Source organism: Pristis pectinata, chromosome 21 (genome assembly GCF_009764475.1).
Source record: "Pristis pectinata isolate sPriPec2 chromosome 21, sPriPec2.1.pri, whole genome shotgun sequence".
NCBI lineage: Eukaryota > Metazoa > Chordata > Chondrichthyes > Rhinopristiformes > Pristidae > Pristis > Pristis pectinata.
Genome location: NC_067425.1, coordinates 30,820,767 through 30,844,741, shown reverse-complemented (window position 1 = coordinate 30,844,741; position 23,975 = coordinate 30,820,767). Strand labels below are relative to the sequence as shown.

The following is a 23,975-nucleotide window of genomic DNA, read 5'->3' as shown; positions in this document are numbered from 1 at the left end:
ATACTGGACACTGTCTTCTGCTGTGGTTAATGCTTGTACCATCATTCTTGACTGGATGTAGCAGAGCTGTACTTGTTACTAATCAGTTACTTGTGGGATAATTTAGGTCTGTGCCATGAAGCTTCCATTATTTAGCTACAGACCTAAAATACGACTCTTCATTTTTGGGTTATCTCTTCCCACAGATGTGGCCTGACCTGCTGAATGTTTCCAGTATTTTCTGTTTTTATTTTAGATTCCCAGCACCTGCCGTTTTTTTGATTCTCATGAACCAGGATTGGGGTTGCTCGGTTTGATTATAGTGATAGTTCGATGGATTTGCCAGGTCATGAGGTCACACGTTGTAATGGACTACAATTCTGCTGCCTTCAGTGGTCCACGACCCTTCCTGGTGCCCAGTTTTGTCAGATGGATTCTTAATCTGTTTCAATCAACAGGATGGAGGTTGTCTTCAGTACGAAGGTGGATTTGTTTCTGAGGCAACCTTTCCAACCATTATTAAATGCATCAGTGACAGTAGATTGGTAAGGATATTTTCTCCCTTGTGCTGTTTCTCTGCAAGTCCCATTTCTTTTTCAGGCCTTGGCCAGCTTTGCTGGGAGGGGGGCTACCAAGACATTCTTGGAGATAGAAGTTGAAGTCTCTCACCAAGAGCATATTCCATCCCTTTGTTAATATCAGGTTTCCTTCCAAGTAACTGACAAAGTCTCTAGAGATATGGATAATTGCCTGAGGTAAAACCCAGCTTCTCAAACCGCACCCAACAGGACCCAATTCTTATACCTGGTTTAAGTCCAGTTGGGTGTGAAAAATGTTGTTAGTACTCGAGCTTGAATCAGGTTCAGATTGTCCATGTTTGGGCCAGGTTTCGGACTTGTACCCGAACGGACCTCCACTCCAAAGGGAAAGGAATGGGATATTCAGAAGGTTGTCACAGTTAATGTGGTGAGCCCATTGGCTATCTATCCAGATGTAGCTTGGACACTCCAAAGCACTTCACAGTGTTATAATGCAGGGAACACAGCACCATCATGCAGAGCATACTCCCATGAGCAGCAATGGTTGGTAATTTGGTTAAGGAGCCAATAAAGGCCAGAAGGATAAAAAAATTCCCCAGCTCTTCAAATGATGCCATGGAGTCTTTTGCATACACTTGACAATGCAGATGGAATTTCAGTTTAATGAAGTACAACTTCTCATACAGTCCAACAACCTCCCTTGGCAATGTACATTATGCCCTCAAGAGGGACTTGAATCTACAACTTCTGACAGGGAGACAAGAGGGCTATTAGTAAGCCAGAGAACACACTTCGTTTACCTTTATTGTCTGAGCATCTACAAATGTTCAGCTGCAGGATAAATGATAAGGTTTGAGTATACCATTCTGGGCCCCAGTGAAGAAGATTAAAGGTATTGCAATCATATGGACTGGGACTGCAAATGAAATAAGAACATAAAATACTTGTTTTAGGATCAAGCCTGCTTCTTATAACCTTTTTGGAATTGATACTTTGAAGAAATATCTGACACGTCATTGAATCCTCCGTGTCGGTGAATCCTCAGTGACTCATCACAGTTCACCCAGCTAACCCTGGGAACTGCATCCAGTGAATTCTTCTTCTACTTGAAAGTTAATGGCGGCAAATCTCATCTTTCATTAGGGACAATAGTAACACCAGCATCAAGGAATGCGCATCTGAGAGTGCAGCCAGAGATGTTCGTGCAGACATACATCTTGCCATGGCCCATGTGTAATGCAGGTGGCTTGTGATAGTACACAGAACTACTAATTTTTTTTTTCAAAATATACTTGATTGATAAACAATTCAAATGCAAGTCAATACTTTCAAGTTACTTAACATCCCCATGACATCAGTTAGTATTCATATACATCCCTTGAGCAAATAGTTCATGGGGATTTTAACACAAGTTCTGGCCACTTAGTGTACAATGTCAGGAGGGCTTTAAACTGTGGCCCTTTCCCATTGCGCATTGGCATTGGTTGCCCCTAGCCTTTGCGCCGATGTGCACCGCTGGACCTTGGAGCATTGTAGCACTGGCTGTGGACAGCCCACCAGTGAAGATGGGCTGCAGCAGGGCTCCAGTGATATTTCATGTAACCAGTGAGTCTCAAGACAGACCAGATTTTCACCAAACAGATGGCCCTGCAGCATCCATTGATATTTCTTGTATGTGTCTCTTTGAACAGCCCATGCAGCACATCCCTGTGTCACACAGTTCTAAAGTCGAAGTCAAAGTCACGTTTATTGTCATATGCACAAGTACATGTGTGCACAGGTGCAATGAAAAACTTACTTGCAGCAGCATCACAGGCACATAGCATTGGAGACACAACATTCACAAGAAAAACGTAAATTAACAACATAAATTATACGAGAAAGAACACAATTAGAACAAAAAAGAAACAAAATCCATTGTAATGCAATGTGGTCATTGCTATACTGAGGTAGTGATTAGGTTGTGAAGGTTGGTTCAAGAACAGAGTGGTTGAAGGGAAGTAGCTGTTCTTGAACCCGGTGGTGTGGGACTTCAGGCTTCTGTACCTCCTGCCCGATGGTAGCTGTGAGAAGATGGCATGGCCCAGATGGTGGGGATCTTTGATGATAGATGTTACCTTCTTGAGGCAGTCCCTCATGTAGATACTACTGATGGTGGGGAGGGATGTGCCCATGATGTATTGGGCTCAGTCCACTACTTTCTGCGGCATCTTATGCTCCTGTGCATTCGAATTGCCGCACCAGACCATGATGCAACCAGTCAAGATCCTTTCAGCAGCACATCTGTAGAAGTTGTTAGAGTGTTCGGGATGACAGCCCAAGCCTCCTTACAGTTCCATGGGATGAATCTCAATGAAGGCCACCTGCAAGAGGACAATATAGAAGGAGATGGGTAACAGTGCAGCTGTCGCAAGGGCAGTGTCTGTTGTGGATGATACTCTGACCATACATGAAAGGCCCTTTTTACCACCAGCCAAGCAAGCACTTGGTGCTTGTGTGGTGATGAGGCATTCTGCCAAGTGGCTTTGACAATCTGTTCAGGGCGTCGCCCGTGTTCAAAAGTGTTCTTCTGGTATTGGTATTGGTTTATTATTGTCACTTGCACCAAGGTAGTGAAAAACTTGTCTTACAAACCGGTCGTACAGGTCGCTTCATTACACAGTGCAGTTACATTGAGTTAGTACAAAGTGCATTGATGTAGTATAGGTAAAAACAGTAACAGTACAGAGTGAAGAGTCACAGCTACAGAGAAAGTGCAGTGCAATAAGGTGCAAGGTCACAACAAGGTAGATCGTGAGATCATAGTCCATCTCATTGTATAAGGGAACCGTTCAATAGTCTTATCACAGGGGGGTAGAAGCTGTCCTTAAGCCTGGTGGTACGTGCCCTCAGGCTGCTTATCTTCTACAGATGGAAGAGGAGAGAAGGGAGAATATCCCGGGTGGGTGGGGTCTTTGATTATGCTGGCTGCTACACCAAGACAACGAGAGGTAAAGACAGAGTCCAAGGAGGGGAGGCTGGTGTCCATGATGCACTGGGCTGTGTCTACAACTCTCTGCAGCTTCTTGCGGTCCTGGGCAGAGCAGTTGCCATACCAAGCCATGATACATCCAGATAGGATGCTTTCTATGGTGCATCGGTAAAAGTTGGTGAGAGTCAAAGGGGACAAACCAAATGCCTTTAGCCTCCTGAGGAAGTAGAGGCACTGGTGAGCTTTATTGGCCATGGCATCTATGTGATTTGACCAGGACAGACTGTTGGTGATGTTCACTCCCAGGAACTTGAAGCTCTCAACCCTCTCAACCTCAGCACCATTGATGTAGACAGGTGCATGTACAATGCCCCCTTTCCTGAAGTCAATGACCAGCTCTTTTGTTTTGTTGACATTGAGGGAAAGGTTATTGTCATGACACCATTCCACTAAGCTCTCTATCTCCTTCCTGTACTCCGACTCATTGCTGTTTGAGATACGGCGTTCAACGGTGGTATCATCTGCAAACTTGTAGATGGAGTTAGAGCAGAATCTGACCACGCAGTCATGAGTGTATAAGGAGTAGAGTAGAGGGCTGAGGACGCAGCCTTGTGGGGCACCAGTGTTGAGAATAATCATGCTGGAGGTATTGCTGCCTATCCTCACTGATTGCGGTATGTTTGTTAAAAAGTCCAGGATCCAGTTACAGAGGGAGGTGTTCAGTCCTAGGTCTCGGAATTTGGTGACAAGCTTTCTTGGAATTATTGTATTGAAGGCAGAGCTGTAGTCAATAAACAATAGTCTAACGTAGGTGTCTTTACTGTCCAGATGCTCCAGAGCTGAGTTTAGGGCCAGGGAGATGGCATCCGCTGTAGACCTGTTTCGCAGATAGGCGAATTGCAGTGGGTCCAGGTTGTCTGGGAGGCTGGAGTTGATGCGTGCCATGACCAACCTCTCAAAGCACTTCATGATGGTGGATGTCAGAGCCACTGGTCGGTAGTCATTGAGGCATGTTACCTTGCTTTTCTTTGGTACCGGGATGATAGTGGTCTTCTTAAAACAGGAGGGAACCTGAGATTGAAGCAGGGATAGGTTGAATATGTCCGCAAATACCTCTGCCAGCTGATCAGCACAAGATCTGAGCACGTGGCCCAGGACACCATCTGGGTCAGGTGCTTTCCTCGTGTTCACTCTCCGGAAGACTGGTCTTACGTCCTCCACTGTGATCACAGGTTCAGCTGTGTTGGTTGCTGTCAGGGTGGATGGTGATAATCCACTTCCCTTTTGTTCAAAACGTGCATAGAATGCGTTAAGTTCATCAGGAAGGGATGCGCTGTTGTTAGCAATGCAGCCCGACTTCGTCTTGTAGCCTGTTATGGCATGTAAGCCCTGCCATAACTGGCGGCTGGTCAGGGACTCTATTTTGAGTTGGTATTGCCTCTTGGCATCCCTGATAGCTTTCTGAAGGTCATACCTCGATTTCTTGTACAGATCAGGATCACCAGATCTGTGTGCAGCAGTCCTCTCCTTCAGTAGGGAGTGGATCTCCCGGTTCATCCATGGTTTCCTGTTTGGGAACACCCGTATTGTCTTCTTTGGCACACAGTCCTCCACACACTTGCTGATAAAGTCCGTGATGGTGGTGGCTTACTCATCAAGGCTGGCAGCTGAGTCTTTGAACATGGACCAGTCCACTGTCTCAAAGCAGTCACATAGGAGCTCATCTGCTTCCTCAGACCAGCACTGCACGACTCTCCGTACCGGATCCTCCCGTTTCAGTTTCTGTTTGTATGCAGGGAGAAGCAGCACAGCCTGGTGGTCTGATTTCCCAAAGTGAGGACGAGGGGTGGCTCAGAAGGCATCTTTGATGGTTGTATAGCAATGGTTAAGGGTGTTGGCGCCCCTGGTGGAGCAGGAGATGTGCTGATAGTATTTTGGTAACACAATCTTGAGGTTGGCCTGATTGAAGTCCCCTGCGATGATGAAGAGATGATGATGATGATGATGGATAAATTGTTCTATGAGAATTAGGTGGTAGAGCATATTCCAATTAAAAGGAACATTGGAAGCAGCATAGTCAGACCCATCCTTCGCCACACCAGGGAAAGAGAGAACCTTAGCATGGAGTGGCACTTGATGTTCATGTACCCAGCGGCTGGTCGTAGTTTGATGCAGCCACACATCAGGTTTGCCATCAAAATGAGAGCCACAATGGGTACATTGCTCCCTCCACCACTCTATTTTCTAGGCTCTGCAAACCCAATCTATTTCGAGCTCCAGATTCAGTGGAATACAAAAACGTTGTAGGAATGCAATGTCTAACTGACTAATTTGCCCCAGTTGAGTTTCATTTCATCTCTCGTGGAGCCAGGCAGCTATGGTAAAGCAGGGATGAAAGATGAAAATTAACACAGGCTGAATGTTTTAGTTGATCTAAGTGGCAAAGCAGTTAAACCATTGAAATAAACACAGAAAATGCAAAAAAAAGACTCAGCAGGTCAGGCAGCATCTGTGTAAAGGGAAACCTGAGATGTTAACTCTGTTTCTCTCTTCACAGATGCTGCCTGAATGTTTCCAGCACTTTCTGTTTTTTTTTATTGCAGATTTCCAGCAAATGCAACTTTTTGCTTTTATTTTTAGTTAGGCCTTTGGTCTATCTCCTTGGCCTAGATTTTAAGACAGCCGTTCACCCACTTCAAATCAGGTTTAATGGTTTGCCAAAGGAGCACGAGTATGTGGTGAATGACGTTTACTGGAGGTGAGCACCGCATCCTGGGGCAAACCTGCAATCTACAGAGAGTGAGCACAGGGAGAGAGAACAGCCAGTCTGGGCACTGAATTCTGTAGGTGTGTAAAATGATGAGAGGCAGAGGCAGCGTGCACTGAAAGGAGCTATTTCCCTCAGCAGAGAGGCCAAGATTTAGAATTGGTAGAAAAATTAGAGGGGAGTTGAGGAAACAGCTTTTGGCCTGAAGGTTACTGGGGGTCTGACTGCCTGAGACAGTCATTCCATTTAAAAATAAACTAGATTGAGACTTGAAGAGCCACTACACACAGTGCTGTGGAAGAAAAGCTGGGATGTGGGAATAGCTTAAATAGCTCTGTGTTTGATATCAGGGACACAATTATGCTGAACATTTCAATGATTCTATGAATATTACTCTAGAGAAATCATAGAACCTTAAGGACTGCATTCTACCTGAGAATTATTCACCTCTCCAAAAAACACACCTGCACTCCACTGGCGAATGATTTCCCTCCCCCACTCTACTAAAGAATGGTTACAGCTCCTGACACACACCTACACTCTTCTGGAGAAATGTTATACTCCTCAGACACACACCAGTATCTCCTGGAGAATGTTTACACTCCCACACACACACACACACACACAAACACACAAACACACACACACAAACACACACACACACACACACACACACACACACACACACACACACACACACACACACACACACACACAATCTACTAGAGAAGGTTACACTCACCAGACACACAGTAACATTTAATGGAAAATGGATTCATTCCCCAAACACAGAATACACTCTCCTAAATAATTATTACAGTCCTCAGACACGCATGCAATTTGTACTGGAAGGCGTTTATGCTCTCCAGTCACGTACCTGTACCACATTGGAGAATGATTATGCCCCCAGACATGCACTGTAATTATGAGAGGATACATACACTTCCCAAACACCTGCCAATACGCATTTGGAGAATTAAAATTCCAGGACATACACCAGCCCCAATTGGGAGAATGGTGCACTCCCAAACTCATTACACAACAGCACCCTATGGGTGAGCAGTACTCCCCCAACTCATTCAGCAGTTCTCTGCTGGGAAATATTTACACTTCCCAGACAGCTAAAATTCATGCACTACATCTTCCAAACATTTGAGCAGTGAGCCAAGCAAAGTGTTGGCAGAAGTTCAAACTCCTTCGGAACTTTCTGGTTTTAATATGTACAACCTTTTAAAACATTTATTGCTGCAAATAGTTTGGAAGCTGCACAAGTAAAGATCTTTCACTGAAGTGGAAAATCAGAGTCACATCTAAAGTTCCCTAAACCCCTCAATAGTGTTTACGTTTGGGATATGACAGTGTAACTTTGATAATATGTGATTCAAATTGTACTTCATCTGCAAGACCTTCATATCTTCCTAAACCAGTGTCAGCACTTTGTCCTTCTGAAAGCAGTAAATGTTATTGCTTTGGACCTAAGTTGGTACTTCCTTCTCTGTGAAGTCAATTTACATTTGAGCAAGCACATTTTAAGAGAGTCCCTCTGGACCAGACCTGCAATTATCTTTCAAACTGTTAGCTTCTGCCAATGATACTGCTCATTGGGTAGGAAAAGGGAAAATGTTCTGTTTAATTGTGGAGGAGATGCCAGCTTTTTCAGAAAAGAACATCTTCTGGGTTGTGCAGAGGACATCTTTGCTTATGGATTTGTTTCTCAGTAGTTGTCTTAGACAGGGTAGGGTAGTGGTTTGGGATCAGGAGGTGTCCATCCGTGAATTCAATGGTCAGGCATCTGGCACTGCAAAGTGAGGCTATGGCTGGGATCGTAGGAAAAACACAGCCTGACATTTCAAAGAGGAAATGATCGAGGACAATGTAGCATGTGGGTGCTAGAGCCTAGGAGCTTTGGGAAGGAGACTGGCCATCAGGGCCAGGCGGTAAGGCATTAGGCAGGCTAGGTCATTGGAACAGCAAAGGAAAGTTTGGAGAAGAGCACAAGATTAGTTCAGCACATTTAGTCCTATTGCAGAAAGTTGTTAAATGTTTTGGATCTGCCTAATGTTATTTATTCCATGTGTGAAGAAATGTATTTCAACCCTATACCTAGCCTTCGCCGCAAATCTAGATGGATCTGACAGTATTGCTTTTTGCTGCTTACTCCTTCAATCTCATTCCTTGCATCACTGCAGCATCCTCTCAATTACCTTTTCTTCTGAGAGAGACGAGTCCTTACTACTTGACTCACATTTTTGTGGCCCTTCTCCCCGGCGTTGGGGATGAGCTTCACTGCTCTCCTCCGCCTTTACAGGCTACACAGTGCCAGTGTCACCTGCAAATGACAGGGTCAGGACCAGGGCCAGTGGATGTTCCAGCTCTGGCATAGCCCCTGTATTGAATTCAGTTCATATGGCATTAGAACCTGTTTTTATCTGAGTGATGCAGCCAGTACCAAATTTTGGGCCCCTTCTGTGCCATGGATGGGAACCAGCTAATTTCTATTCTACTCCCAGTTAGCTAAGCTCAGTATGACTTCATTTTGTTGGCCCTTTCACCCATTACCCCATACACGTTGCCACGGATGTAGTTTCTAGCCCAACAGAGGAAGATAATCTCTGTCCCTGGATGCTGCTGTCAAAAACTGTCTGAGCCCCGCAGATCAGAACATCTCAGGTTCACAGCCCGGTGTGGGCTTAGGTCAGTGATCCAGATGCCAACAGACAGGGTACAAACTGTCAACAGCGCATGACGTAAATAGAGGTCCATATTCCGGCAAGGTAAAAAATGAGCAATAAAGGCTTTACCCCAACAATCAATAGGAGTTTGCTTTTTATCTCTGAGTCAAAGCTGTGTACCAGAGAATGGACAAGATTTGCACTACTTTGTAAACAGAATTAATGAAATAAATTTTTTTTGCAGAACTGCAACAATATGGAAGACCCTGTCTCCCTTCTGGGGCGAGGAGTACAATGTTCATCTGCCCAGCACCTTTCACTCCATTTCCTTTTATGTGATGGATGAGGATGCAATCAGGTAATTTTAATGGCAATTCCCATGTGCCCATGCTTGCAGTCTCAAATGGAATCAAAATCTGCGCTTAAACCCACTGTGCCTTCACTAACTATTAATCTCTACTGTTTACATTTAGCCGTGATGACGTTATTGGGAAAGTTTCGATAGCCAAGGATGTTCTTACTGCCAACCCGAAAGGTAAGCATACTTTAGATATAATCACCTGTCAGGGAACTGCTGTCAGGGAAATATTATCCTAATCTAGTTACTCTTTCTCTCTCTTCCTTTCTCTCTATATGTGCTCTTAGCGTGTGTTCCTGTGTGTGTGTGTGTGTGTTTTTTTCTCTCTCTCCCTCCCTCTGCCCTGTCTCTTAGCTTATGCCACTCCCTGACCCTAAGTATTTTGTCTTTCTGGCCCTGCATCTCTCAGTTTGTGCCTCCCCCTCCCCCTCCCTCCCCTGTCCCTCTCTCCCTCAGTTTGTGTGTCTCACTCTGTCTGTCCATTTCTCACTTTTCTTTGTCTCTGCTTCTGTCTGTCTCTCTCTGTGACTTTCCTTCCCTGAGTTTATGTGCGTCCTCTGGTACTGAGAATGCAGGAAATTTTATGGAGTTTGTATGACATTCATCCACATCCCAGAACCACCAGTAACAGGCTGTGCTAAATAGCAGACAGCTAAATACATAAACACATATGTATATCAGTGTGTGTCAATATTCATTTAAGTTATATTAGTTTTTATATTAGTTACATATTCCTGGAATCCTTGAGAGGTTATTAATTTGTATATCTTCCTGATGCTTGGAATGTACATCAAATCGCATAAAACATGCAGGGGGTTATGACTTCATCTGAGCCGCACAGAGACCAGAGCTGTTGATGTAACAGGTCTTTATTCAGTACGAGCAGGGGGTTCCTGATGGAAGAATCTCTCTGAACTCAAAGTGCATCGAGTTTTTATACAAAGTACAAAGATAATGCGCTGCCTGGGGTGGTGGTGGAGGCTGATACATTGGACAAGTTCAAGAGATTGTTAGATAAGCACATGGAGGAATTTAAGATAGAGGGATATGTGGGAGGAAGGGGTTGGATAGTCTTAGGTGTGGTTTGAGGGTCGGCACAACATGGTGGGCTGAAGGGCCTGTATTGTGCTATATTGTTCTATGGTTCTATGGTTCTAAGTGGCATCGACTATTCAATATTACCCTTCCAACCTTCTCATTATTTTCCTTCTTTTCATCGTTTTTGTTTTCATTTACTTTGCCCATTATGGAGGCCCACTTTTCAGATTTGATTTGCATTCTGCATCTTTGTAAAGCATCTGGGAGTTGATAAGATGCAGGTAAAGTAACAGAAAAGATGTTACATTGCAAGATTTGCTGAGTTTGAATTCATCTTTGGGAAAGAGATTGAAGTGATCTGTACAAAGATTTGTGAAGGAAATAAAAGGAATGAGATTTAGTCTCAATTTGTGGGACTGGGTAATTGGAGGCCAAGACCAGCATTCTTGTTACGATGGTTGTTGTGGAAAAGTGATAGTGGTGTAATAAAGAGCATCTCATTGAAGCTGATACTGAGGAAAGGAAGCCATTCTCTGTGTTTAACTTTTCTGCGCCAGATTAAAATGCCTTTTGCTAACACTGGGAGCTGGAAATGTTAACACACGGTGACATTAATTTCCATTGTTAAATGCTTTTGTCATGTGTGTTTGAACAAGCTGCAAGTTTCATCACAAGCTGGGAATGATGCAGCCCAAGCAGCAAGCACCCTCCTTCCCACTGAAACACTAAGCAGAGCAAAGCCAGCAGATAATCACTGTCATCACAGTACAGTGGCCTGGAAATTCAATTGTGTAGTGCTTTTTTAAAAAAAAAGAGGCATATTTACATCCACATTTGCATAACTTTCATCATAGTTCCCAAATTAAACATGACAATCCTTGTCCAGGACCCCAGGTTGCACTCCAGGCCCTGTGGTGCTTCCGGAAGCCCTCCAGAGAGCCAGTGGACACCGCACACTCCCTCTACAAGGGCACCCGGGCATGGACAAAACCTCGGAAGAGGGGCAGGCAGTCATTTCGGGCTGAACCCTTGACGGCCCGCTGACTAGATGTGTGAATGGCCACTACGGCCGGGCCCAGGAGCAGACTGATGAGGAGGTCCCCCAACCGACTAACCCCTCCCACTCCCAACGCCCACCCTCCCCTCCACTTACCCCGCAACTCTGCACCAGGATAAAGGAAAAAACAACCTTTCTGAGAGAGACGTGCAATAATGACCATTTCTGGGCCCTTTTGGTCACTGGAAGTCGACCATGTACTCCTTATTGTGAGTTGCCCTTGGAGGAGTGACACATTTCTGGCACCAGACAGGCACTAAGTGACATCACTCCTCAGGACACATCATTTTCCAGCCTTCCCAGGTGAAACTCAGTCAAATTATTGAAAACAAATCCCTGCTGCTGAACATACGAGCATATGAATTAGAGGCAGGAGCAGGCCACTCTGGTCCTCAAGCTTGCTCTTCCATTTAATAGAATCATGGGCGATTTAATTAAAACCTCAACTCCATGTCCTCTAGTTTCCATGATAACCTATTGCTTTTCAAAAATTCATCGCTCTCCTTCCACTGCCCTTTGAAGAAGAGCATCAATGACCCACACCTCTCTCAGAGGAAAAAGTTGACCTCATCTTTGGATTAGGTGACCCCTTATTTTTAAACGGTGACTCCTGTTCTTAATTCTACCTCAAGAGGAAATATTCTCTCCACATCCACCCTGTCATGACCCGTCAGGAATTTCTATGTTCCAATCAGGTCCCCTCCTACTCTTTGAAACTTCAGTGGATACAAGCCTAATCTGTCCAACCTCCCCTCATAAGACAATCTGTTCATTCAGGTATTGATGTCGTAAACCTTCTTTAAACTGCATCCAAAGCATTGACATCCTTCCCTAAGTAAGGAGACCAATATTTTGCACAATACTCCAAATGTCCAATGCCCAAAATAGTTGCAGCATGGGATCTTTACTTTTGTATTTAGTGCCCTTATTAATAAATATTCTGTTTGCTTTCCGAATTATTTGCCGTACAGTTAGCACAACGCTTTACAGCGCCAGTGACATGGGTTCAATTCCGGCCACTGTCTGTAAGGAGTTTGTACATTCTCCCCGTGTCCGTGTGGGTTTCCTCCGGGTGCTCCGGTTTCCTCCCACTTTCCAAAGACGTACAGGTTAGGAAGTTACGGGCATGCTATGTTGGCACCAGAAGCGTGGCGACACTTGCGGGCTGCCCCCCAGAACACCAGACGCAAAAGATGTATTTCACCGTGTGTTTCGATGTACATGTGACTAATAAAGAAATCTTACCTTATCTATCTTATCAACCTATCAGGTTTCACTAACACTGTTGCACAATTTGAATGGACTCTAGCACTTGAATTTGCAACTTTGCATTTTGTTCCAGAATGTACTGTGGCGCCTTGCCCACTTTAAAACCTACTCCTAATCACCACTGAGATTCTATTTACCTCCGCTGCCCTTGCAATGGATGTATGCATGTTGTTCTTTCAGGATTTGCTTAAAGACTTGCAACTGGGCCACAGGCAATAAAGGCGTACAGATGTGGGAGGGGAATCTCATCCCAGAATCGGAATCGGAATCACGTTTATTATCACTGACATATGTCATGAAATTTTTGTGGCAGCAGTACAGTGCAAGACATAAAGACATAAAAATTACTATAAGTTACATAACTAAATAAATAGTACAAAAGAGGAACAACAAGGTGGTGTTCATGGGTTCATGGACCATTCAGAAATCTGATGGCGGAGGGGAAGAAGCTGTTCCTAAATCATTGAGTGTGGGTCTTCAGGCTCCTGCACCTCCTCCCCGATGGTTGTAATGTGAAGAGGGCCTGTCCTGGATGGTGAAGGTCCTTAATGATGGATGCCACCTTCTTGAGGCACCGCCTCTTGAAGATGTCCCCGATGGTGGGTAGGGTTGTGCCAGTGAAGGAGCTGCCTGAGACTACAACCCTCTGCAGCCTCTTTTGATCCTGTGCATTGGAGCCTCCAGACCAGGCAGTGATGCAACCAGTCAGAATGCTCTCTGCCATACTTCTATCGAAATTTGCAAGAGTCTTTGGTGACATACCAAATCTCCTGAAACTCCTAATGAAGTAGAGCTGCTGATGTGCCTTCTTTATGACTGCATCAATGTGTTAGGCCCAAGATAGATCCTCTGAGATGTTGACACCCAGGAACTTAAAGCTGCTCACCCCTTTCCACCGCTGACCCCTCAATGAGGACTGGTGAGTGTTCTCCCGACTTCCTCTTCCTGAGTTCCACAATCATTTCCTTGGTCTTGCTGGTGTTGAGTGCGAGGCTGTTGTTGCGACACCACTCAGCCAGCCGATCTATCTCACGCCTGTACGCCTCCTCATCACCATCTGAAGGCTGCAACATGCTGCAACATGCATTGGGCCTCATTGTAGCAGTGCATGAGGTCACAGACTGATGGGTCAGAGTGAGATGGGGAAAGTGGCAGGCAACAAAAAGCTCAGGGTCACCCCTGTGGTCTGTATGCAGGTGTTCCGCAAGGTGGTCACCCAATGTGCCTTTGGTTTGTCCAGTGTAGAGGAGACACATTGTGAACAGATGCAGTTCCTCAACCTGAAACGTCGGCAATTCCTTTCCGTCCTCAGCTGCTGCTTGACCCCCCTGAGTTCCTCCAGCAGTTTGGTTTTTGTTCAAAAGTAGAATGTAGAATGCAAGTTATTTTGTGAATACTGCTCATTCACAGATTTTAATATCCTGCATTCTATCCTCTTCATATCGCCGGAAATTCTTGTGATAACTTATTTGTAAAGGAGCTTGTCTAACTTTGCCTGGTGTCAGTTTTTCTTCTACTTCCTGATAGGTTGTCAGTAGGAATTTTGTCCTGTTATTCTATAATACCGTCATGTACTTTGAAACAACACTAGTCTAACCGGAAAAATAATATTGACTTTGCCAGGGCTTAACATTACATCACAGGATGCAAATTATATGTTTTGGCTCAAAACAATGCATTGTTTGCTCTGAGTAAAGTAACTTACAGATAATTAATTGCAGCAATGACTGATCTCTGCTGCTAGCTCTTTTATCTTAGAAGGTGAGTTGGAAGGTGAGGCAGTATCTGTCTAGGACCCTTCATCAGAACTGGGAAAGAGAGAAACAAGTTAGTTTAGTTAGCAGAGAAAATGGAAGAGAGGGGTGGTTGGAACCACAGGGATTTCTCTGGGTCAGACTGGATGAACTAAGATGATGGTTAAGTGCCAGTTAAGATCAGATTAAGTTTCTTTGTTGTGTAATGTGTTAAAAATGTTGTGTGGTGTATTTAATGTTGTGCAGTCTGGCCGATCCTGGCCACCTGATTCAGCCCGTTATCAATGCTGAGGTTTCTTCATTCCAAACACCCTCCTTTGCTCCACCTCGGAAAGGCCCTTGCCGAAATGCACTTGCAATCATTTGGTTCATCAAGCAACTTACTTGGAAAAGGATATTTGATCTCAAGGGGAAAACCATCATCTGCAGGTTCCCCTCAAAGTCGCACACCATCTTTACTTGGTGTTCCTTCATCATCACTGGGTCTAATTCTCAGAACACCCCTCCCAACAGCACTATCGGAATACATTCACCAGAAGGACTGCATGATTCACGGAGGCAGCTCGCCATCATTTTCTCCAGGGCATTTAGGAATAGGCAAAAAATGCTGGCCTTGTCAGCAAAGCCCACATCCTAAAAAATGAATAAGTAAAAGAACTCCACTTCCCCATGTTGAATAGACACCCAAATAGGAAACGTAATGATAAGAATGAACCAGTAGATCGCCTGTATAGTGGTTTAGCTGAAATAAAATACTATGTCAGGGAAGACTCCAGTGGTCCATCCGGTGCATCCTACTCAACAAGAGGACCTTAAACATGTCCCACCCTGCCACCAGCCCGGCCAAGAAACATGACCTCCTTGAAAAGGTGATAAACCAGATTAAACTCCAGCCAAGTTGGGGAATAAATTGTGAAAATTTCTCCTCACCTCCCCTCAGATGATCATAGTTTGTGTGCATCTCACAAATTCAGGTGACCAAGCATTTTGATATCCCTGTGGGACTTCGTTACTTAAGAGAAAAGTAATTGGGAAAAAAATCTTCGATAAGTCCAGTTTTTTAGGGACAAGAGACATAGTACTGCCTAAATTAAAATTCTGTCAACCACAGAAATTATTGAGGTTCCCTGAGTATTTCCACACCCTCACTCAAGTGGCACTTACATTTTGCTGCTGTAACTCATGTTCTTAGTTAAATCTAACAATCTTATCCTAGCTGAATGCTGCTTATCTGATGCTATGTGCCTGTGATGCTGTTGCAAGTAAGTTTTTCATTGCACCCGTGCATACATGGACTTTGACTTTGGAGCCATGGAAACTGGATCTAGGAATCGTTTTATGAGGCCAGGGATTGAACTTGGCAGTGAAAACATCAGTTGCCTCATGGGTAGACTTTAGTCCCAATTAATACATTATAAAAGGAGCTGTACAGGGGGATATCATTTATAATTTAACTCCTGCCTTTTATTTAGAATATAAGATTCTATTCCCTCATTTCTGAATCACATTTTCGATGGAAGACTAAACCAGGAAGGACAATACATAACATCCTTGTCAGCAATAGCCACATCCCAAGAAAGAATTTAAAACTTTCATTTTTCTGCTCTTCACCACCAGCAATTGTTGCATTCATTGCTGAGGATTCATATTTACTCTCACCGACAAATAGATTCAGATATATACAAATGCCAATGTGGAAAGTCATGTGTTGTTTGTGTTGTAGTTGATGTTTCTGTAGTTGACGGTTGTTGTCAGTTGTTGTTATAGTTGTTGGTTGTGCCTCACACTATGTTTGCAACAACCTGGGAGCATCCTGGGGCCTTGGTCCCTCTTGGACTATTCCTTGCTCACTCTCCTCATCATCCAGCTCAGATGTTTAGAACTTGCACGCTGTAGCGCCTTGTTCTTCTGCGTTGAGCAATTCAAGTTCAGTGACAAATCACTGACAAGGGAAGTTCATGGGCTTTTGCGAGTCTTGACAGTTGTTATTTTCCTTCTGGCTCTGATGAGCCAACACGTAGAAGAGAGGAGCCCAGGCATGCGTATTTACTGGGATGCGACACTTGCCTGAACAATTCTCCTGGGATTCTGGATATGCATGCCTGACCTGTGCATGATGTGGGTCACACCTGGAAGCAGGTCTTCACAACAGTCATGAGGATTGCTTCAGTGGAACTTAAAGAGGGCCTGTTTGAGCAGGTACCAGGCTTGTAGCATTGGGAACCTGTCTTCGGTTGGAGTCAAATTTATTGTCATATTCACAAGTATAGTATGCACAGGTGCACTGAAAAACTTACTGGTAGCAGCATCACAGGTATATAGCATTAGAGATACGAGGTTCACAAGAAAAACATAAATTAAACATAAATAAACAAAATTATACAAGAGAGAACACAATTAGAACAAAAAGAAGTCCATTGGAGTGCAAAGTGGTCATAGTATTGCTATACTGAGGTAGTGATTAGGGTTGTGCAGGTTGGTTCAAGAAGTGAATGGTTGAAGGGAAGTAGCTGTTCTTGAACCTGGTGGTGTGGGACTTTCTGTACCTGCTGCCTAAATGTAGCTTATTCCGTAGTGTGGTTAGAGCTTATTGACAGTTCTCCCTCTAAGGTCTACCACATTCCATACCCACATCCTCTCTCTGTTGCCACTCCTACCTCCACCTCATGACCTCTCTCCCACTTTTTCTTTCCCGCTCACCAATTTTCCACTCAAACCTTCCCCCAACCCCCAGTGACTGACCTGGCACCAGACCCTCAACCCGAACTGTCCAGTGATCCCTGGCAGCCTGTTCTCACCCAGACCTTTGCCTTGACTCCCTATTAAGTCTTGACAGCTGATTACGCGCCCCCCCCCCAACCCCATGTGGGCTTTGCATTGGTGAAATGTGAAGGAAAGGTAGAGGGGAGGCCTTTTTTGTGTTTACAGAAGCCTTGGGCATCATATGCTACTGAATTCCTCAGTAGTGGGCTCTCAAACAAGTACTCATTAGCCTACCTCTCACTGCCCCAGTAAAACCTATTTTATAGAGTTATAGAGTTATGCAGCACCAGACAGGCCCTTCGGTCTAACTCGTCCATACCAACCAAGTTGTCTGCTCGAATTAGTCCCATTTCTCCGGCGTTTGGCCTGTATCCCTCTAAACCTTTCCTGTCCACGTACCTGTCTAAATGTATTTTAAGCATTGTAGTTGTACCTGCCTCTATCTCTTCCACTGGCAGCTCGTTCCATACGCCCACCACCCTCTGCGTGGAAAAGTTGCCCCTCAGATCTCTTTTAAATTTTCTACCGCACTTATGGACCATTATCCTGCTGATAGTGTTCCTAGCTTTTTTCAGATTGTATTCCCTCCATGAACGAATTCTTCATCCCACACCTCAAGGATTGAGCCACAGAGTCCTTATCTTCTTCCTGGTTGCTTCGTATTCTGGCCCCTTTCAAAACGGAATTATTGTCCGTGGCTCAGTGAGTCACATTCTTACCGCTGATCAGCGCATTGTGGAGTCAAACCCAGCAGAGACTTTAGAATTACGCTTCAGCGCCACACTCAGTATAACCCCTCCTTCAGATTTTTTGTTGAGGTCTGATGACTTTTCCACCCTTTCAAGTAGCACCACCTGAAGAAGAGCAAGGAAATGTCCTGGTTAATATTTATTCATGGAAAATTATCAATAAGGCAAATTAGCTAGCATTGCTGATTAGTTCCTGATACCACTGCAATTGAGGGAAAGCCAAGGAGCTTTTCCACTGGTGCAGGACATGGAATTAAGAAGTGGAACAATGGGATATTCTGGTTTATGGGGGAAGGGCTTAATGGCCAGTCTCAATCACATCAAGTTTACCAGGAAAAGTTTGATGACCATCAGGTATTGCCTTCATGAGAAAATCTGAGTCTGGATGTTTGGGGTGGATGATGACCTCCTATGGATTCTGTTCTCCATACCACTGTGAGGCTGTTAATAAAAATTCTAAGCAGCACACGTCTCAGAACTGATTCCTTTCAGACTCCATAGTTTCCATCATCTGAACCTGAAGCTCAGTTATTTATCAACCCTGTCTGTTCTTTGTTCTTGTCACCTCAAAATCAATGCCACAAGGTATTAGTCACCTGTGAGGGATCACATCATGAGCCTCCTGAGTGTGGAGATATACATTCTCCCTCACTTCTCATTTATTCATTGGTTTAGTCATACTCCCAACAACAGTATGACCTTCCTTTCATCAGACCCTTCTGCTTCCAAGTTATTAACTTCCAATCACCCTGCATAATCATGAATTTCTTCTGGCCAATCCCTCCCATTATCCAGATCAGGCTGTTGGGTCTCTAATTCCTTATGTGGGATTGCTCTCTCAACTGGAATATGAATTGTTCTTTGTGTTTCTGGTATGATTCTTCCTCTGTCAGATACCTACCTAAAGTTGCTCAAATATATCATGCGATATTTCTGAGGTCACTCTGTGGTCAAACAGTGAGGGCAAATTTCTTTTTTTTTATTTACAGCGTGGTAACAGGCCCTTCCGGCCCAACCAGTCCGCACCGCCCATTTTAAACCCATATTAACCTACCTGTACGTCTTTGGAATGTGGGAGGAAACCGGAGCGTTTCCTTACTGTATATCTATAACTCAGCAAATATGTTAATGTTAATGTCAGCATTTAATTAAAAGTAAAGACAAATGATATTTTGCAGTGACATTCCAATGATAGGACATTGGTTGTCAACAAGAGGCAGGTAACTCACTTGTCTCTGAGTCAGAAGACTGTAGGTTCAGGTCAGCTGACACATTTAATCTAAACTGACAGTCCAGTGTGGTACAGAGGGAGTGCTGTGCTGTGACTGTGCTGTTTTTTGAATGAGTTATTAACCCAAGCTGAGTCTGAGCACTCTGATGGACGGAAATTATCTCATGACATTATTTTGGAGATAAGCGAGGCTGTCCAGACCCATATTTATTCCTCCATCAACATCATTTAAACAGTAGATCTGATCAGTTCCATCCGGCTGCTAAGGAATATTTCTGTGCATTTATTTACCACTTCACTTCTCTACATAACAACGATGAATGTAATTCAATATGTTTAATTGGCTGTGGATTTCTCTAAGACATCCTGATGTTGTGATAGGTGCTACATAAAAGCAAGTTCTTATCTTATAGGTGTTTTCTTTTGTGCTACTATAAGTAAAACATTATGTTGAAGAAATACACCTCACAGACAGGAGCAAACATTATTTCACACAGAAATGTCAACGCAGATGTAAATCCTTTACGGTTTAAGCAAGGATCCTAAGGATCTTTAAGACAATACTTTAAATATAGAGAGCTCTTACCGGTTCTCTATCAGTCAGTGTGGAAGATACTGCTGATGTTTTTATTGAATTCTCAAGAAAGTGCCTTTACAAATGTTTTGTAAACCATTCACATTTTGTGTTTGTTCACACATCTGCATGTAAATTTGTTAAATTATAGATTCTCACACATGTGCTACCAGGTTATTGGACAGTATATTCATATATTTTAAGAAATGTGAATTATTTGAAGCAGTTATATCTACTGACCGTATAAGATGTTTTAATATATTTTCTCAAAGATATATTTTTGGTAAAAGGAGGATTCAGTTTATTGAAGTCTTGGTGTTTGAACAGTATTTTAAAATTATGAATCAGCAAAAAGGAAATACAGTTGGTACTTTTAAAATCATGTACATGTACACTTCCTGTAATTGCTACAAATTTCCTGTATTATCTGCCACTGCCTTATACTTGTCCCCTGGTAAAACCCTTGTCTGTGTTCTTGAAAGCTTTAGATTCGACAATTCTCAATCTCATGGTCAGTCTCCATTTGTCCACTTTTCATAAATATCAATGAAGCCAAATTCTGCTGTCAGAGTTCCTTCACTGTTAACCCCTGTGCTCACTGACCTACACGGGCTCCTGCTCTGGCAATTCCTTGATTATAAGATGCTTGAACACATTTTTAAATCTCCCTCTGGCCTTCCGCCTCCTTATCTCTATAGCTTCATTCAGCCATCCATGATTTCTGGGCTTTCTGAATTTGTCCTCTCCTTTCCCTGATTTGAACCACCGTGCAATTAGTGGCACAGCACGTAGAGGTGCTACTTCACAACTCCATTGACTGGGATTCACTCCTGACCTCTAGTGTCATCCATGTGAGTTTACATGTTCTACCTGTGACTGTATGAGTTTCTCCTGGGTGCTTTGGCTTCCTCCACTTCCCAGAGATGTGCAGATTGGTAGGTTTCTGGGCTCTGTAAATTGCCTCTAAAGTGAGGTAAGTGGTAGAATCGTGAGGGAGTTGATGGGAATGTGGAGAGAATAAAATGGGATTGGTGGAGGATTAGTGTTAATGAGTGCTTGACGATTGGCATGGACTCAGTAGGCAGAGGGGTTTGTTTCTCTGCTGAATCACTCCATTTCTAATTCCAGAATTCTTTCCTTGTACCTCTCCAAACCTCTTCCCCTCTCCAGCTCTCTGTTAGGATGCTTCTGAAATTCAATCACATTACTGAACTTTCAGTCACTTGTCCTAATAACACCCTCAGAGCCAACCATGAAGTATTTTACCGTGTTAAATGCATAACTTCAATGCAATAAAAGCAGAGATCGCTGGAAATTTTCATCAGGTCAGGGAGCATCCGTGAAAAGAGAAACCAAGTTAATGTTTCAAGAACTGTTCCCTGTCTGGGAGGATCAGCATTGGTAAATTAGATAATGTAATGCCATGTTTTGGTGCTCTGGATGCTCTAATTTCTATAAAAAATAAAATGTGAATGAAAATTTAGGGCTTACGTTGTGAATTCTGAAATCCTTGATTTCAGATTCCTGTTCCTCTATGCAGCTCTTGTGTGTCACATGAAAGTCCTGGGCATAGTGCTGTCTAACGAGGAGAACCTCAGCTCTACACTCAATCCTTAGGACTTTTATTCACATTAGAGTGTTTCACATAATCCATGGGCCACTCAACAGAGGTCAATTTCCAGTGTGCTGGTGAAGCCTGCATCTACTTAGCTTAAAGGAGACCTTCCCCAACAAGTCCCAGCCTACAAAAAACAAAAAATGCTAGAAACGCTCAGAGGGTCAGACAGCATCTGTAGAGAGAGAAAAACAGTTAATGCCTCAGGCTGAAGACCCTTCATCAGAACTTTGTCAACTCTGACAAAGGGTCTTTGACTTGGAACATTAACTCTGTTTCAGGTTTCTAGCATCTGGAGTTTTTTTGACTTTTAAGTCCTAGCCTAACACTGGGAACACTGCTCAGGTGGATCCACAGTTCTTCTTCCCAGATCCCTATGCTTTCATGGTACCGACTCCTCCCCATCACCTCTCAACCCCACCAAGGCCATAATCTTGGACCAACCCAGTTCTCAGCTGACTGATCACCCCAACTGTAATCCTCTCGCCAGAAAACCCCATTGTCAACTTGCCCCACCACTGATCATTGGCAGTGGTTCCTCACCCTGACCCCCACCACCTCCAGCTCCCTCTGACCCAAGACCCAGACCTAGCTAAGAGCACAGACTGAACTGGATTCCCTTCCACACCACATTTGTCTCATACAAGGCCAATTTGATGGTAGTTGCACTTTGGGCACTATTGAATTTCCAAGAAGCAACCCACAACCAAAGAGCTATAGGCTGCCTTGCAGTGAAATTCTATGCAATAATCTTAAATTTGGAGCTAAATGTTACAGGAGTAAAATCAAGCAGCACTGTTTGAAACGGAAGGTAGTGGAAATCTGTCACTCTCCCCAAAAGACAATAGATTGTGGGTCAAAGGAAAATTTCAAGGTTAATATTGACAGATTTAATATTGGCCATGACATCAGCAGAGCAAATGAAGGTGAGACACACAGATGGGAAATGATCTAACAGGACGTCAGAACAATCTCAGGGGCTGAATAGCCTCCTGCTGATCTGGTATTTCAATTGATGCAATCCCTTCACTCTCCATCACAGCCTCTGGTTGTTCCTGCAGCCTACCTCCCCTCTTCCCACTTCCAAAAGTAATTTCCTTCATGTTTTCAGTTTATAAAATATAAGAGATTTCATTTGCTCCATAGTGAAAAGTAATATTTAATTGCAATTTAATTGATTTACTGTTTCCATGGGAATAAGCACAGAATCATCGAAACTGAAGTGGAAAATGTATTACTCCTACAGTACTCTGAATAATTGTATTTTATTTCAATTGTCACAAATCAGTGGCTGAGACAACATCTTGTGCTCTGTGTAGCAGGAACCATTACCCATTCTAACTTATCACAGTTGCTTGGGAGAGCCATTACTTTGTGCTTGGTTCTATCTTCTTGTCTTCCTCCAATACCTTGTTTTAGAACTTTGCGCCCTAGTTATGTCCTTTCCCTGAACCCTGACCCTGATCTTAACCCCGATCTTGACCCTAGCTCTGATTCTGACTTCGGACTCAACACTGGTCTGAATTCTGATTCTGGCTATGATCTTGCTCCTGTTCTTGTTCTTAGGCAATTGCTCAGATTTGAGAACAACTTGCTTCTACTACAGTGAAGATTCCATTTGGTCATAACCCTAACTCTGACCCTGGCCCTGATTATATTCCTGGTACTGGCTACAAACCTGAATCTAGTTCTGACCCCCAACTTTACCTTCCTCCTGGCATTGAGACTGACCCTATCCTGATTTCGACCCTAGCTCTAACTATGTTCTTGGCCCTGGCCCCAGCCATGGCTCTAAATCTGTTCCTATTGATGTACCTAGCCCTGCCCTCTCCCACTGTACCCACTGCGATTCTACATCGTGTCATTACTCACCTATTGACATACCGCAGAGAAATCAGTTCAGGATTCTGATCCTCATTTCGAGTACACCCCCCACCCAAATCACAGGATTTCCCCCAAAAATGGGACTCTTCCTCAACTGGACATCCAGCTTGTACCTGCTGCTGCTTCAACAGTGGGCTGGTCTTCCTCTCCTTTTCCCATGTCACCATCAGGTGGTGACCTTTCAACTGTTACCAGCACTCCCTCTCAGTTGACTGGCTGCTCGGTGCTGCTCTGTCAAACCCAGGTTGTTAGTCAGTTTTCAAAGGCAAACCACCTCCTTAACTTTATCTTTGGTCTCTCCCTTAAATAGAGTCATAAAGTCATACAGCACAGAAACAGGCCCTTTAGCCCACCAGGTCCGTGTTTACCCATCTATACTAACCCATTTTCCAGACTTGACCCATAGCTCCATCCTGTGCCAGTTACTCATTTTCTGCATCTAAAGATGTCATTACACTAAAGTGTGGCTTGGACCTATTTGTCCATGTGGCAGCTCTTGGTGGGCACTTAGCACATCATACAGCTTTTTATGCCGCTGTGTAAATCGCAGCAGCATGATGCCTCACTCAGTCCAAGCCCGTCACTGGGAACCTGATGCAGGCAAGTTCCCTTTAATTTTACTGACTGCACTCCATCATATCCCTGATATTTCCCCTGCCATATGAACACCCAGTGCTCCCAACCCCAAGGACAAAATCTGCAAACCCTCCCCTTAATTGTACCCATTCTGAAGGCCCCTCTTGCCCCCCCAAAGA

At 43.9% G+C, this 23,975-nt stretch overlaps 1 protein-coding gene across 1 annotated transcript in view; it reads left to right on the top strand.

The window, feature by feature from the left end:
- rasa4 (RAS p21 protein activator 4) overlaps positions 1-23,975 on the top strand; it is a 183,011-nt gene that overhangs the window by 19,929 nt on the left and 139,107 nt on the right. Inside the window, exons 3-4 of the mRNA XM_052035750.1 lie at positions 9,173-9,286; positions 9,402-9,463. Of these exons, the coding sequence (XP_051891710.1) occupies positions 9,173-9,286; positions 9,402-9,463 (176 nt within the window). The remainder of the gene's footprint in view (positions 1-9,172; positions 9,287-9,401; positions 9,464-23,975) is intronic.